The 17,705-nt window shown below is 44.8% G+C and overlaps 1 protein-coding gene across 1 annotated transcript in view; it reads left to right on the forward strand.

Annotated features, from left to right (window-relative positions):
- LOC106602199 (zeta-sarcoglycan) overlaps positions 1-17,705 on the forward strand; it is a 298,764-nt gene that overhangs the window by 235,134 nt on the left and 45,925 nt on the right. The window contains exons 4-5 of the mRNA XM_045716437.1: positions 6,755-6,842; positions 15,754-15,876. Of these exons, the coding sequence (XP_045572393.1) occupies positions 6,755-6,842; positions 15,754-15,876 (211 nt within the window). The remainder of the gene's footprint in view (positions 1-6,754; positions 6,843-15,753; positions 15,877-17,705) is intronic.

The following is a 17,705-nucleotide window of genomic DNA, read 5'->3' on the forward strand; positions in this document are numbered from 1 at the left end:
GACCAGTTGGCTAGGTACCGCTCTGTTTCAGCTGTCGTGGGCAGCCTAGCTGTTTGGAGAAGGAGACCAGTTGGCTAGGTACCGCTCTGTTTCAGCTGTCGTGGGCAGCCTAGCTGTTTGGAGAAGGAGACCAGTTGGCTAGGTACCGCTCTGTTTCAGCTGTCGTGGGCAGCCTAGCTGTTTGGAGAAGGAGACCAGTTGGCTAGGTACCGCTCTGTTTCAGCTGTCGTGGGCAGCCTAGCTGTTTGGAGAAGGAGACCAGTTGGCTAGGTACCGCTCTGTTTCAGCTGTCGTGGGCAGCCTAGCTGTTTGGAGAAGGAGACCAGTTGGCTAGGTACCGCTCTGTTTCAGCTGTTGTGGGCAGCCTAGCTGTTTGGAGAAGGAGGTGCTTTCTGTACCCTTGAGTGCCATGGATACAGGGACCTTTGAAATGTTGGTAAATTTGATTGGTGGATTCAAATAAAGTATTTAAAATGTGTGTGTGAGACAGCACGGTGATTGAGTAGCAGCAGGAGTGAAGGGGATAATGGAGGTGATAGAAGTATCAGAGGTGGGCACTCTGCGTCACATGGTCTCGTCTCAAAGGATGTTGGGATACGCAGGGTGCAAACAAGGTGGACTACAGAAGAGAGCAGAGGTCTCACTGTGTGTGTGTGTGTGTATGTCTCCTGTGTGTGTGTGTGTGTGTGGGCGGGGGGGGGGTTCTGTGTGTGTGTGTCTGTATGTCTCTGTGTGTCTTTCTGTGTGTGTGTGTGTTTACATTGCATGAGGATGTTCTGTCTCCCGTTTGTCTCCACATTCATACAAACAGGTCTGGATTGTCTGTCTTTCCTCCAGTGATGATAACGATTTTGCATTGTTGAAGGACGTCTCTAGAATGTGACGACTTGTACAGAATGTGATGTGCTAAAACGTTGGGGACAGCTGGTGGAGTGTTGTAGCCTAGCTGGTAGAGCATTGGGCCACTAACCAAAAGGTTGCTGGTTTGAATACCCGAGCTGACAAGGTGAAAAATCGATCAATGTTCCCTTGAGCAAGGCACTTAACGCTAATCGCCGTCCTACTATGGCCGACCCTGTAAAACAACACATTTCATTGGACCTATCCAGAGTTTACGTGACAATAGAACATTATTTAGGTAAAATAGTTTGTGTGATCCATTAATAGACATGGATCAGGTCCATATATACTGCTATATGTCATGGTGTTGTATGTCCATTGTGTACCGGTAGGGTTGATGTTAGAGGCTCTTAGTTACAGTAAAAGTTGAAATATTTAGTTGGCTTTTGTCAAGTACAAAGCTGTCTCATACCGCATATTGTCTTCTACCGTATGTAGCTATTAGAAGCTCTTGAAGTGTTGTGGCTGAAGACCGGCTGATGAGGAGCTTGGCTACTAGAGTTCTGGAGTTCTCTGTGCGTTCTGTTTGCTTGGTGAAAGGCACGCGCTGTCGGAGACGCGCAGGCACGAACACATGGACGCACACACGCAGTGAGAATCCCAGAAGCACAGCACAGTCAGTGGTAGGAACAAGAGTAGCTGTATTTTCCCTCCTGCAACCCGAGTCCTGGTTAGGCAGAGTAGAACAGCCAAACTGTGTAGTACTCAGGTAGAGCTGTAGAGAATGGTGATGACTATACTCACTGTTTCTGCTCCCTAAACAAATGTTCTCCAGGTTGAACCTCAGCGTTGCGTCTTCTTCTCCAGGGCCAGATTTATTTGCTGCTTGGCGGGCCCGGCGGGGGGGTTAAGGCAGATCCATCGCCCGGATAAGATACTCTGCTGGGGAAAAGACAAATGGTGCCCTGAGGCACACTGTTATGCCTCATGTCCACCAGATGCATCAAACTCTTTGCGTTCCGGGGGAAGTCATTAGTTGTCAGTGGAGCAGTCAGCAACGCTACGTTCTGTGAACCGCATGCGTTCAGTATTATCAACTCGTGCGCGTTGCTTTACCGTGAGGTGGTACAAACAGAAGTACACACACAGACGCTTTTAGCGAGTTGAAAAGCGAACGTTAAGTACGGGAAATGCCGGCTATACATCCTGGAAAACAAAACACATATCATCTGGTGGACATCAGGCATGACACCGATGCCAATCCGGCTCATCCATCCTCTATATCGATCAATCAAATGTATTTATAAAGCCCTTTTTACATCTGGCGATGTCACAAAGTGCTGTACAGAAACCCAGTCTAAAACCCCAAACAGCAAGCAATGCAGATGTAGATGCACGTACATTGCTGTTGATGTGCTACGCCCCTGAGGGATCCATTATTTCACACACTGAATCCTTTTGGTTTTGTCAATTTTGTCTTGAGACTCACTAAAACCCACCTGGCGCTCGTTTCGGAAAGCGGACATAATCGAAGCGGGAAACACTATTGCTGCACCTGCCAATGGAATAATGTCACGCGTGTCGGAAAGGGGAGCGGAGAGTTGAAAATAATGTCCAGAATGCCTAAGCAACACCACATTGATGAACACCATTGCTTGTTAACCCCTCTGGTAAAGCGTTATGAGGGCCACCGAAAGCATTGCACTTTTTCTTTCTTTTCTTCTCATTCGGTCGCCTGCTAAATTCACACACTTCAGAGGGTTAAATTCAGACAGCGGGGTCTTCAGAGAGTCCTGTGGAGGGATATCGTATTTATCCTCCACCAGCTGCATTGCTATTCACAGCAGCAAAGCTGGAAGACCGATAAAACCCTACCAATCCAACCCTGCACTCTTCCGCTTATTACCCAACTAATTCAATTCAGCTTTCTGACGTGCGTCCGCCTATACAAACGATCAAAGTGAAGGGAATCTATTGACTGGCTAATTAATCTTAGTACAGTGGAACTTGAAGAGCCAACCCAGGCTTAGACTACAGAGGCTTCTGGGTAATTGCCGAAATACAAACACTTTCAATATAAGATGCAACCGACATCAGAAAACCTTTAAATGACAGAATTGAAGGCGGAAGAGATTGAATAATTGGAAGGGCTATTTCTTTGAAAGAGGGATAATAAGGTTACACTGATGTCTGTTTACCAGCTGAAAGTTAATATATGTTTGTTAATCAGTATTTGGGCTCTGAGGCTTCCCTGAAATCCACAGAGAATTACATGTAATTATTTAGGATATGCTCTTTTCCACAGTGACTTCAAATCCCACACAATTGAATGTAGGCTACAGTGGCTGAGCCTTGGGGAGATGAGTCCATGGAAGGATTCAGGGCCCAATGTTTTCACGCTGAGCAAAGTCCTATCAATTGAAACTGTGGGGAGAACAATACTAAATCCCATCATACGCACCATTGCAAATAATTAATTCCAAGAGCGGGGTATTCACCAATTAGGTGAGGCGAAATGATTTGGTGAATGTTACCGCCGAGCCGGTCCACGGCATTCTAAAATTAGAGCCAAGCAGGTGTGATTTATTAAAGTTTTGGCCTGCCGTCATAAACAGGAGAAAACAATGAAAGTGGGGATAATGAATCGCAGGTGGCAGACTGGGGGAAAAAATCTATCAGGCTCTCTCTCTCTCTCTCAATCGGATCAGCAACTCTCTCCCAATTTAACAGAATATTAAAATTCTCATTTGAATTCACGCCCGAACAGCGGCATATTAATTTGGGGAAATCAACAGAAAAATTGGGTCACCAGCAGTTTATTCATTCCCATACGTTTTTCATTATAGAGAGAGAGAGCTAGAGAGAGAGACCTGCTTCGAAGAATGAATTTAATAAATGCATCTCTGTCTGGTCATCGTGGGTAGTCTTTTATTTGTATTTTTTTCCTGAGTAATATTTCTGTCTGTAATAAAGCCCTTTTGTGGAGAAAAACTCATTCTGATTGGCTGAGCCTGGCTCCCCAGTGGGTGGGCTTATGCCCTCCCAGGCCTACCAATGGCTGCACCCCTTCCCAGTCATGTGAAATCCATAGATTAGGGCCTAATGCATTTATTTCAATTGACTGATTTGCTTATATGAACTGTTACTCAGTCAAATCTTTCACATTTTTGCATGTTATTTTTGCTCAGCATAGAAACGGAATTCTATATGGAACCAATTTTGGTTCAGTAAAGAAGTATGTAAAGATGAGTACTGGTCACCTTGGTGTTCCAGGCCTACTACACTGCAGATGTTGCATTACGTCAGCCAATGGTTGCGTGCCACCTCCTCGACTGTGCAGTCGGGCATCAGATTGCTTTATCATATGGTGTGGTTAGCTGATATGTTAAACACCCATCCAGACGTTGTGAGATCTGGCGTGCCTCTGCAATGTAGTCAGCCTGGAACTGGTCTAGTCTTGGATTAGTGGTCTTTGGCCAATCAATGACCTTTCCTCGTCTCTGGGTAGAAATCTACCTGACAGTGTGTTGTGGCCCACACCTCTACACACATGCGGGTGTAAAAAAAACACTGTCCGGGCACTTTGCATTTCGACCTTGACTTGGAATCAGCAAGTAGGGGCGAGGTGAGAGTTTTTCCTCTGTAATTTGAGACTACCGTGACGACGGCGGCCCAAAGCATAGACAGTTATTTGAATGAATTATCCTAAGTTATGGCGACGCGGCAGAACGGCGCTAGTGAACTCCACCCTGCGGTGTGTGATTGAGACTATGACTATGGGTGACAAGCTGCTCTAAATAAACCCTGTTTGACTCTTACCACAACCCCCCAAATGATGATGTCATGTTGTGCACCGTGCCAGTTTCAAAGTCTCTTGTTTCAGTGTTTTTCATAGCTAGGACCAGAAGTTTTACCTGACTACATGTATAGCTTGTAACGAGGGGTCAGTAGTTTTACCTGGTCAGGTCACATGGTCCAGGGAAAAGTCCAATAGATAGCACTTCTACAAAAGCTCTTTCTACGTTTCCTCTTGACCTTGGGAGGCGACTTCATCACAAAGGGCCAGATTTCATGTACGTACTGTATGTGGGGTGTATAGGGAGGGTGGAGGAAGGAGGAACTAACTGGAACAAAGGAGAGCGCCCCGGGAGAGAGGTATCGACACCTGCCACACTTCTAAAGAGCCAGCACTTCAGACATCTAAATCCCTTCAACTGAGCCCCAGTGTCTAACTGTATGTGTGTGTGTGTGTGCGTTTCTAACGTGTTTGTGCTCTTCACCAATCAAACAGATTGCACAGAGACTCAAATGAACTCTGACCTGCAGTCAAGCTCACCAAGCCAGTCTTAGGCCACAACCCCGGGTCCTCAACCGCTGACCTCTCAACTTTTAGGGCAATATTTAGCTGGCTTAATATAAGCCTGTGACTTTTCAGAGGATCCTCGCCACTGACTTTGCAACTTTTAGGATGGTCTTTGCTATCGGGGGTTCTTGGGACGTCCCAACTCTGACGTTACCCCATTGACGTTGACATTTGAAATGGTTAAGGTAAGGGGTAAGATGAGGGATAAAGTAAAGGTTAGGATTAGATAAGGGTTAAGGTTAAGGCTAGGGTTTAGGGCATGGACGTCGCAAGGATCCCAGATAGCACTACCCAATTAAGTTGGCTTAACATAAGCCTGTGACTTCACAGAGTGCCTGAGACATTTGCATTTGAACGAAAGGGAAGATTCTGAAAATCATTTGACGGTCAAGGTGGAGTGTATTGACAGCCTGTGTGCTGCAGCAATTGAATTACTGATCATATCAGGACCATTCAATAGAGTTTAGATGACTCATTGGTGTAAACACGTGGGTTTATTTAGTGACTGCCGAGGTTTTCCTTGGTGTTGTACCTTTGTATCGGGATTCTCTAAAATTGCTTGCGGCAATGGCCATGTGAGTGATTCATGTTAATGAATCCCTCAATGGCACCATTCCTGAGGAAATTATATCAACATTTACGACAACCCAATCTTAGTCACTACTGCTCCATTTTACATCTGTTGATATATTCGTACTCATCGCTGAAGGTCACGAAAAACATATTCCATTTCAATCCTCATTTCAACAGACTTTTGACTTTAAGCTTTCTACTAAGTGTTCATATCGTTCTGCTGTTGTGTGCATTATTCACTCTCTGTCCAAAGCCTAAATGCTCTAGGAATGAGTGAGTCACAATCACCGCATGTTGTACTCAGATGGAATGGGGAGGGATGAACTTATTTATAGAGGACTGTTGCAGGGCAACATCAGTTCAGAGAACTGTTGGAACATGTGGCTCTTCAAACACAATGGACTTCAATGGAACTCAGTGAGGACGTGTACTCTGCACTTACATCAGGCAAGGTGGTTGTTTTAGAAATATCACAGAGACAGACAGACAGACGCTGTTATTGTCACATACACCAGATAAATAACAATGAAATGTGTTGTTTTACAGGGTCAGCCATAGTGGTGCAACGCCCCTGGAGCATATTAGAGTTAAGTGCCTTGCTCAAGGGCACATCGACAGATTTTCATCACCTTTCTGACTTGGATATTTGAACCTTGCGGTTACTGGCCCAACACACTAGGCTCCCTGCCACCCTACAGAGAGAGAGAGAGAAGGGGGTGGAAGGGGAAGAGAGGTTTTCTGTATGGTTTGGCATGTAAAGTGCCTGTTAGGGGTTTATTAAGCAGCAACATGAGTGACTGACTTGTCCTTGACCCCGAACAGTGCCTGTACATTTATTGTGCAGATTATCCATTGTTGCTGTAGCCATTTGCTCTAGCGATGGGGTCTACCGTGGAAAGTTATTTGCTGACCTCTCTTCTCTCTCTCTCTCTCTCTCTCTCTCTCTCTCTCATTCTCTCTCTCTCTCTTTCTCTCTAGGACAATCCTCTGATCCTGCAGTCAGACAGGAATGTGACGGTGAACGCGAGAAACGACCTTGGTCAGCTAACAGGACAGCTCACTGTGGGTGAGTCAGCCTCCGTCGCCACCAGCTGGCCACACACACACACACACACACACACACACACACACACACACACACACAGATTACCTGGACTCTTGAAAAAAAGTAGCCCATCTTGGGACAGCAGGGCCTCAGAATCCCCCAGGCCGAGGGGAACCCGACCAAGCAACCAAGCACATGATGGGGCTTCCGTTAACTATCCCCGCCCCCTGGGCCACACCGCATGGTGCCTCACTGACTGACAGACTTGCTGGCACCAACACATCATTCTGGGGGAGTTCTGCATTGTTCCGGAAGTCCGGAACAGAATTCCTTCCTCTCCTACTGTCAGAGATTCCAGAAGGATTCCGAAGTGTTTCTGAAGGAGCTCTGAGTCAGCATGTTGACGACACACACACTTTCTAGTCAGGAGGAAAAGGGCTTTCGGAGGGAGAATGTGCATGCGTTTTACTGGACTGCTGCTCCTTGGATATGGCCATGATTGATTGGGAGATTTTGTCCTGGAATGGAATGGAAACTCTGCTATCTGGAAGGGACTCATACATAGCAGTAACACTGGCAGACTAGTGGGACCCACAAGGAGAGAGAGAGAGAGACTCAACTTTCTTAGATGGCTATCATTGTAGTTATCAGCTTAGTGGCCTCTGGTCCAAGATGATAAGGGTACCTGGTGAGACCAGTATGGTACTCAGGCAACCTTAGTGTGTTAGTCTCTCTCTCTCTCTCTCTCTCTCTCTCTCTCTCTCTCTCTCTCTCTCTCTCTCTCTCTCTCTCTCTCTCTCTCATCTCTTCCTCTATTCCCTCTGACTCCTCCCCCTCCCTCTTTCCCTCTCTCTATCGCTCTCTCCTTTCCTCTCTATCTCTTCCTGTTCTCCGTCTGTGATCTGGCTAGCAGTGATAACATTCATCTTCCAATAGGAGAACAGTGTGGTACTTTGGAGTTCTACTCCGCATCCTGATCGTCCCATCCAGACGTTTCCCCTCTCTCTCTCGCTTTCTCTCTCTCTCTCGCTCTCGCTTTCTCTCTCGCTCTCACTCTCTCTCTCTCTCTCTCTCGCTTTCTCTCTCGCTCTCGCTCTCTCTCTCTCGCTTTCTCTCTCGCTCTCTTGCTCTCGCTCTCTCTCGCACTCTCTCTCTCTCTAATTTACTTTCTCTGTCTCTCTCTCTCTCTCTCTCCCTTTCTCTAATTTACTTTCTCTGTCTCTCTCTATCTCTCTAATTTACTCTCTCTCTGTGTCTGTCTGTCTGTCTGTCTGTCTGTCTGTCTGTCTGTCTGTCTGTCTGTCTGTCTGTCTGTCTGTCTGTCTGTCTGTCTGTCTGTCTGTCTGTCTGTCTGTCTGTCTGTCTGTCTGTCTGTCTGTCTGTCTCTCTCTCTGTCTGTCTGTCTGTCTCTCTGTCTGTCTGTCTCTCTCTCTCTCTCTCTCTTTAATTTACTCTCTCTCTGTCTGTCTCTCTATCTCTCTCTCTCTAATTTACTCTCTCTCTGTGTCTGTCTGTCTGTCTGTCTGTCTGTCTGTCTGTCTGTCTGTCTGTCTGTCTGTCTGTCTGTCTGTCTGTCTGTCTGTCTGTCTGTATTTTGAAGTTCCTCTGTCCATAAGCTCAGATAAATGATATTACAGTCAATTATGAGGCACACTTTGAAATCACGGCTGACGTGCTCTGATCGTAAGGTCCTTGGAGGAGACACACACAGTTCACCTTGGTGCTATTAGGGCATTGGAACTCCAGCCAACGACACACACGCACATGCATTCGCTCACAGACAAACACATACAGTGAGGGAAAATGTATTTGATCCCCTGCTGATTTTGTACGTTTGCCCACTGACAAAGAAATGATCAGTCTATAATTTTAATGGTAGGTTTATTTGAACAGTGAGAGACAGAATAATAACAAAAAAATCCAGAAAAACGCATGTCAAAAATGTTATATAATGATTTGCATTTTATTGAGGGAAATAAGTATTTGACCCCCTCTCAATCAGAAAGATTTCTGGCTCCCAGGTGTCTTTTATACAGGTAACGAGCTGAGATTAGGAGCACACTCCTAACCGCAGCTTGTTACCTGTAAAAAAGACACCTGTCCACAGAAGCAATCAATCAATCAGATTCCAGATTCCATTTCTTTGACAGTGAGCAAACGTACAAAATCAGCAGGGGATCAAATACTTTTTCCCTCACTGTACATGTACATGTACATGTACACACACACACACACACACACACACACACACACACACACACACACACACACACACACACACACACACACACACACACACCTTATTCCCCTCCCTCAGCCAGTTGCTAAGGGCACAAAGGAACAGACAGGGCCATCACTGAGCCTTGAGCGCTGCACTCTGTTTTATCCTCCCTCCCTCCTTCCTTCCTCTCATTTCCTGTCACCTCGTTAATTTGAGTGAGGACCTGTCACGGCCCATATCCGAATCAGGGCTCGTAAAAATGAAAAGTGAACTTGGCCCACTGAAGGTAGGCTTTTGGCCCCCTTCTCTGACACCAAAATGCTATTGTCCTCCTCTCCATGTAGAAATTGCCTTTAACCACAGATCTAGGATCAGCTAAGCCTTTCAAAATCCTTAACAATCAGATGTGAAGAAAAACTGAAAACTGTCCTTGGTTCAGTCTACAGCAGCAATCTCCTAGTCCTGTGTCCTCCTTCCCCCCTCGGAGAGAGAATAACATCATGAGAGTATTTTCTGGATGTGGGGCCCAGCTGCTCGGAGGACAGCGAGGGCGAACGGGAACGCCTGTTGTCTTTTTTTGTTGTTGGGGTGTGTCATTGACTTTTCATTTGTATAAGTGCATTCTGTGTAATAAATGGCTTTCTCACTTTGCGAGAAGATTTCATTATGACCGTGGCAGGAGACAGGCGACCAAAACTGGCGATGAGGGCCAAAAGGCATTTTTGGGAAAGACAGCGCAAAAGGGCGTATGTGACTGTGAGTGTGTGACAACAACGTCACAGGGATCACTCTCACCCGCCACGCTGCCAATTTTAGAAGTGACTTTCACCGTCCATCCGAACACTCTATCCAAAACACTCCTTTTATACGCTTTCCTCTCCTTGTCTCTTTCCTAGAAGAAATGGACTTCAAACCTTAAGCTGGCAAACTCCCCTATGACTTTGTAATGAGCTTCTAAACTTCGGGCTTCATTTATGCCCCGTTATCTTCTCCTGCTCAGTAATTATTTTCTCTTTTATCTCGGAGGAATCGTTCCACTAATTTTTTTGTCCAGCTGCTGTATCGTGTGGAATGGATTAAGGCAAGGGTTAGAGTGGGAGATGTTCTGTGATTACCACACAAGAGTTTGGGGTAAAGAGATAGAATGAGGCACTCTGATTGGATCCCCGCTCTGTCACCCATTCTTAGTGTCCAATAGGAACAGGTGTTGAAATCTCTACTTCCTTGTTATTTAGGTTTTTGCTCTTACTTGCTATTAAGCAATTTGGTATGTACTCAAAGTCTAACTTGCCCTTGAGTCATTCTGGGTAAGAGGCAGCTGCAGTGACAGGAATATGAATTATACATTTGATCATGTCTGCTGTGCCTGTACGGGGCATGGGGCCGTCTTTCCCTGTAGCTACGACCGACAGTTTGCAACTGTTCTTTACAGGTGGCATATAAAAGGTGATGAACTAGCATTGCATATGCTTTGTGACGCGAGATCATTCTCAATGAGAACATATTTGCTATAGGTCTATTGGGACATATGTTAGAATAGAATCTGTCCCTTTTTATGAAGGAAATACTTATTTTGCTTTGTTCCCATCAATGTCATGCCGGTTATTGATGTGTGTGTACAGATGACACTGCAGGCCTCCGTGTTTACAGATAGCTATGAAGAGTGTGTGATTAAATCAACCTTTAGCATCGTTTCTTCTTTGCCTCCTTCGTCTCCCTGACTAAAAAGATTCTCCTGATTAATGTGCCGGATGAAAACACACTTTTTCCTTTTTTCTCCCGCGCTCTTTATTAATGAGTGTAATCAAATTTAGATACATTATTTGTGTATGTTTGTCCATAAATCATGTGTAGTTTTTCTAACCTGAGGTAAAAGTTGCTGCGCGCTGCAGTTTTCTGACTCCTTCACTCCACGGCTCTTTAGTTTTTCAAAAAGCACCTTCAAAGAGTCAAAAGGTCTTCTTCCAGGAGACTCCGCTCTCTGACTGATTTCAGCACTTCAAAAAGAGACCAGCGATGACCTCGTTGTTTCGCAGAGTTGCATCACTTTCTTCAGTGTTTACTTTTGAAAGTCCAAATTAATTCAGCGTTTTTCAGCCCTCGTTCAAAGTTAAAGGGGCCGTGCCGTGACTTACCCGTGACCAACTAACTCGACGAGTTCCAAACTTTTTACTTCAGACTTTATATTTTGACAGGCCAAAATGACTCCAGAATTTGTTGTCTCTTCCCCCGTTCCCTCTTCTTTGTATTTGACAGGTCAAAATGGCACCAAAAAGGGATTGCCCCTTCCCTCTTCGTGGTTCTCACCAAACCCCCCAAACTGCCCGCGTTCCAGACTGACTAAAAAGCAGTCATCTGCTGTCTCACGACGCCTGGGTGTTGAACATATTCACTAACCACATTATATCCTATAGCGAGGTGATGCCTGACAGTCATTGACGTGGCACTCAACCTTTGGTTGATGCAATGTCATGTCTGCAATGTCGTCGGCCTGGAACCCTATCTCTGATTTAACAAGTGACATTTCCTGCGTGTTCAATATCACCACAGTGGATCATCCTTCATCCTTCTCTAATCACAGGAAAATCTGTATCAATTAATGATCTCGAGCAGCTCGTTTATAACGCCCTGTTGTCATTAATCTTCTGAGGAGCAAAAGTTTCAGAAGACAGTCCAGACCCAATATCTCCTCGGTGTGGGCTGCTGCTGTCAATGTGGATTTAACTACTTCTTATCACCGGTTGTGGCTAAGTGGCAATGTCCTTGTCTTCTCCAAAGTGTTCCAAAGTGTTCTAACAAGCCATCCCGTGAAGTGTTGTGAGTGTAAACTCTGCTCTGGAGGGTTTTCTTTGACGTCCAGCAGCCATTTTCCCCTCTTATATTACATTTACAGTTATTATGGTCATTTAGTAGACACTTATCCAGAGTGACGTTCATCTTAAGGTAGCTTGGTGAGACAACCACTTATCACGGTCTTACGCCACATACCGCTGATGTTTAAATTCATCCGTTTTGACGTTTTTGACGGTGAGGACATACGGAGCTGTCAGGGAGTCAGTCAGAGTCAGTTAGCGCTGCTTTTGCCTTTCCGACGACGTTTAAAAATGTAAGAGAGCATTCTAAAAATGTACCTCATTAAAGTTGACGTTTTTCTTAAACTGAAGTCATGTACCTCAGAGCCAAAGAAAAAAACGTGCCTAGATCACGGGCATGAAAACATGGAATGTTCATCAAGTATTAACAGTGGCTTAACGCCTGGATGTAGAATCCTATTATCTTTCCTGCGTGGTGTTGTTGCTCTGCTTGTGTGAATAGGAGTAATTCCCCTGTGGTTGTATCTGGGGGACTGGAGTTGTTGATGATCTTTGGAGCGTATCTCCTGTAAGTGGAAGTCTATGGGATCTGAAGGAAGGTTGAGGTTGTTGATGATCTTTGGAGCGTATCTCCTGTAAGTGGAAGTCTATGGGATCTGAAGGAAGGTTGAGGTTGTTGATGATCTTTGGAGCGTATCTCCTGTAAGTGGAAGTCTATCGGATCTGAAGGACGGTTGAGGTTGTTGATGATCTTTGGAGCGTATCTCCTGTAAGTGGAAGTCTATCGGATCTGAAGGACGGTTGAGGTTGTTGATGATCTTTGGAGCGTATCTCCTGTAAGTGGAAGTCTATGGGATCTGAAGGAAGGTTGAGGTTGTTGATGATCTTTGGAGCGTATCTACTGTAAGTGGAAGTCTATGGGATCTGAAGGAAGGTTGAGGTTGTTGATGATCTTTGGAGCGTATCTCCTGTAATTGGAAGTCTATGGGATCTGAAGGAAGGTTGAGGTTGTTGATGCCGGGCGCTGTTGATGCTGAGCACTGTTGTAGCCATATTGCAATATGTAATCAGAGTCAAACTATTTGACTTTTCTATCTCAATGTCAAACAGTAATGTGGCAATTCAATGAGAGACCGGTGTGGGAGGGGGGGTGAATGCTTCCTGCTGTGACTCGATGCCTTGGTCACTGCTGCGTTTTTTTAAAGCATCTAGTAATTTATTCACAACCGTGGCATCTAAGTGTGTCGCCGGACCCCCGAGAGCAACGCCCGCCACCCCACATCCATCACGCCAGCATCCTCTTCCTTAACGCACCCCCCTACGCCTGCAATTCCCCTTCTCTCCCGGAGCAAGAGAGGGAGACAGAGCAATGGAGTGACATCAGCAGGAGAGAGTATAATTTGAATACCGCACTGTTGTTTTGATGTAGTCTGCGGCGATGCCACGGCTATTTATTTCTGGTTCCCAGTTTGTCACCCCAATCTCTCTCTCTCGCTCCATCCTTTCTTTTCCTCCCATCCCTTTTGCTTTTCTGTGTCTGCTTGTATCATATCCGTACCATCGCCAGCAGGCAGAGCAGGAGCAGGAGAGGAGCCAGGCACAGCATATTAATAAGGGCCCCTAAGAAACCCATCATAGTAAGATTCGGTCAAGTGGGGATTAATCAAATGAGCACATAAATTAACACTTTTCTTAATGAGGACTCCTGTCGTTATCGGCATCCATCGGAATTAGGTTGGCTTTATCTGCGGGAGTGGGGTACTATTAATCTCCAACCGTCATCATTATTCCAAGTTTTTTCTTTTTATCAGATGGGGCTCATAGAAAAACAAGTTGTCAAACTCTGCAAACCACTTATAGGAGTCTACATGAGGAGGATCTGAATTGCATACATGATGGATTTTTAAACGACACCAGAAGAAAGAAATCGAAACCACGTTTCATCGCTGGACAGATTGATGCCCAACTTTTTTTGATTTTTCAAGAGACTACTGTCACGATCATTGTAAGAACTGGACCAAGGCGCAGCGTACGTAGCGTTCCACATCTTTATTATAAAGTGAAACTTCAGCAAATACAAAACAATAAACGAACAAACGAAACGTGATGCAAGTGAAGTGCTCACAGGCAACTACACAAAACCAAAACAAGATCCCACAAAACACAGTGGGGAAATGGCTGCCTAAATATGATCCCCAATCAGAGACAACGATAAATGGCTGCCTCTGATTGGGAACCATACCAGGCCAACATAGAAATAAAACAACATAGATTACCCACCCTAGTCACACCCCGACCTAACCAACATAGAGAATAAAAGGCTCTCTATGGTCAGGGCGTGACAACTACAGTATAATTGCCCCAATACTAATTGATATCAGAAATATATCTCCGCTGGGTAACAGCCCACAGTGTCTTTATTGCAAACTATTTCAAATCCTTTCATCCTCATTGGAACAATTATTTTCATTAGTACAAATCAATGAAGACGGAACAGAAAAAAAGTGCCATTTAAACAACAGAAAAACGAGTCTCGGAATTCAGAGACACACATTAAAAAGAGAACCTGAGAAGTAAACAAACAACAACAAAAGAAGCACTGAAAATCCAGCCAGCACAGCAGGATAGCTTTAACTGTCCCATGTGTTTAAGGGCCAGAGAGGGAGCGGCCATTTTCTTTACCTTATCAGGTGGAAGGTAATCCCAGATTGATCACCAGTAATAAAGTCTTATTATGACTGACATGGCACTCTGGGATACTAAATGACAGATGGAATGGCTGAAGAGCACAGCTCCGAGCAGCTAGCAGTAGACCTGCTGGAAACCTCCAATAGATACAGGCTTTTACCTCAGCTCAGCAAGACTTAAGGCCAAATGAAAAGAGAGCTGGAAGAGTGGATTGGATGGGATGGGAGGGAGGGAGGGAGGGATGAAGAGGCAACAAACAAATAATGCCCTCTCCTATCAGTCCCTGAAGGTCGGAAAGATGTGGAGGTGATAGCTAATAGCTATGTATTTTTTACCTTTGACATGGCTATGTAAGACAAGCAATGGTTTTTAGTTGTAGACCAAGGCTTTTCTGCCTCAAGTCTTCAATGGAACAGGGACACCAGGTCAGGTTTCCTTATTGTGTGCTGTACAGTACTGCCACATGGTTAGAGTTACAGAGGCTTCAGGTCTAGCACGATAGGTTGTTTTACATTACCATCCATGTTTCAATAAAAATGTCTCCATTCACATCCAGCCATTCAAAAACAAGGCTTCTGTTCAGTATAACGGCAACATTTAACCACAAGCTGTTAGGTCAAGTACTTCAGTGTAAGAACCTGTTTGTACCAAGTAGTACACTATGTTGAGCACCATTGCTCAAGGATCAAAGGTTAAAAGTTGCCTTCCCAGCTTCCAGCTCGCTCTTTTATTTACAGACTGGCTTACTTTCTCCGCTTTCTCTCTCTCCCTACCTCTCTCTCACCCTCTATCTCTCCCTCTTTCTCCCTCTCTCATGCTCTCTCTCTCTCAATTCAATTGGCTTTTTATTAGCATGGGAAACATATGTTTACATTGCTAAAGCAAGTGAAATAGATAAAAAAAAACTAAAGATAAATAAACAGTCACAAATGAACAGTAAACATTACACTCACAAGTTTCAAAGGAAGAGACACATGTCATATTATGGCTATGTACTGTGTTATAATGATGTGCAAATAGTTAGAACTCTCTCTCTCAACTGTCCTTATTCTCTCTTCAAAAGCCATTGCATCTCTGCCCTCAGGTAAACACCTGCAATAGAGGTGAGGTGTGATATGTGACGGTTTGCAATGTGTTTGTGTTTTGTATGACATTGACCCAACAAAGGGGATTTTTCATTGTAATTCTCTTTCTCTCCCGCTCTCTCCAGGCTCGGAGATGGTGGAGGCCCAGTGTCAGAGGTTCGAGGTGAGGAGTCCCGACGGGGAGCGGGTGCTCTTCTCCGCTGACGAGAAGGAGATCAGCATCGGCACTGAGAAACTGAGGGTGACAGGTAACGCACATACGCATGCATGCAGGCACACACACACACACACACACACACACGCGGAGGGCAGCAGGTAGCCTCTAGGGCGACAGGTAGCCTAGCGATTAGAATGTTTGGCCAGTAACCGTAAAGTCACTAGTTTGAATCCCCGAGCTGACAAGGTGAAATCTGTTGATGTCCCCTTGAGCAAGGCACTTTACCCTAATTGCTCGCTGTTGAGGCAGACCCTGGCTGGGACCTCACTCGGAGGGGGAGTTGGGATATCCAAAAAAACACATTTCAAATTCACACATAAGTACTACATTTACATTTACATTTAAGTCATTTAGCAGACGCTCTTATCCAGAGCGACTTACAAATTGACTACAGACTTGTACATGTTTGAACTAGGACAAATATAAGCACCCCCCAAATGATTGTTATTAAAGACCCAGTGCAGTCCTGTGTTTTATATATATGTTGTACATTAGTTAATAGACCAATAAGAGAGTTCCAGACCTATCTGCCAATAACAGCTCGTTTTCAGTTTTCCCCTCCCCACTTAGACCACTCCCAGACAATCCTAGCTAAATTCTTGCTTGAGAAATTGCTCTTTGCAAAGAAACCATTTTTTTGTTGTTTATTTTTTACGTTTTTTAATTCAATCGTTACCCACAAATAATTTATATATAGAGTATCTTTTAAAGGAAATGTACAATGCCTGTAAATCATTATTGATAACGGAAAGAAGTGCAGGGCGCTCAACCAACGTGAGTTGAGGTGCAATCCAAACCTTCGATCATAGTTTAAAAGGAAAAAGAGCAACTCGCGCATGAGCTACTGTACCACGGTGAGCGAGCATTGAGCCTTTTCATTACCCATTTATTTGTCTCTGCCTGCAAATCATCCTCCCAAAGGATAAGCTAGATCATATAGGCAAAACGTAGCTCAAGAGAAAGTCTCCTCTCTCATCATTCCTGCTGCTTCAAGTTCAGTAGCCATACGCGCGAGATCAGGTACGCGTGTGGTCTCAATTAAATAGAGTAGGCTATAGTCTATACATGGGCGGAGAAACACGTGGCAGTTATCTTTCCAAAGAAATGTACTTCCTTAATAGGATTAGGCTATAGGTTACTAAATTTGGTTATAAATAAATATTGATCGCCCATATTTGTCTCAGTCTGAAAATCGTCCCACTCCTAAAAGGTAGGCTATAAAATGTAGCTCAAGAGAAAGTGCAAGTCTCTCCGAATCTGCTCGTTTTAAACTACTTCTAGACTATTTGCTGATGTAGCAGAGTAATACCGATAGCCTAATATAATGGGCCATGCGAGAATCTCTGGTAATTTAGCCTATTTCATAGGTTATTTTTGAGCATTTTAATATTGCCTATAGGGAGCAAAATTGTTGAGTCCATGCCTGGCAAGGGAGCTGTGTCACATACGCCTAAAATAATCTTGCGGGACTGAGGTTGGGTTTGAAGCAGTTGTAGGTACAGTTAGTTATATGTTAAATGCGGGTCAGTTGGGTGGCTTTACCCAGTCTAAAAGGCTCCATTCACAGATCAGTGCTCCTATAGCAACCAGATAGATTGTGATGGTGCTAAGGGCCTGTGTGCAGCCAAGCACAGCGACTGCTAGTGTGTGGGTTGAGCAGAACTCAGACAGTTGTGTGTGGCCTACATGCAGACATCAGTTTAGATAGAGGGATGGAAGAGAAAATTAAAAGAGAGTGGGAGGGAAAAAAGGGAAGAGAGAGAGAGGGAGAAGTAGAGAGAGAGAGAGAGAGATGGAAACATTAAGAGAGAAAAATCACATGCCTAGCTCTGTTTGCTTTCCTGGCGCGGTGGTCTCTCT

The sequence above is a fragment of the Salmo salar genome, chromosome ssa04 (genome assembly GCF_905237065.1).
Source record: "Salmo salar chromosome ssa04, Ssal_v3.1, whole genome shotgun sequence".
Lineage (NCBI taxonomy): Eukaryota > Metazoa > Chordata > Actinopteri > Salmoniformes > Salmonidae > Salmo > Salmo salar.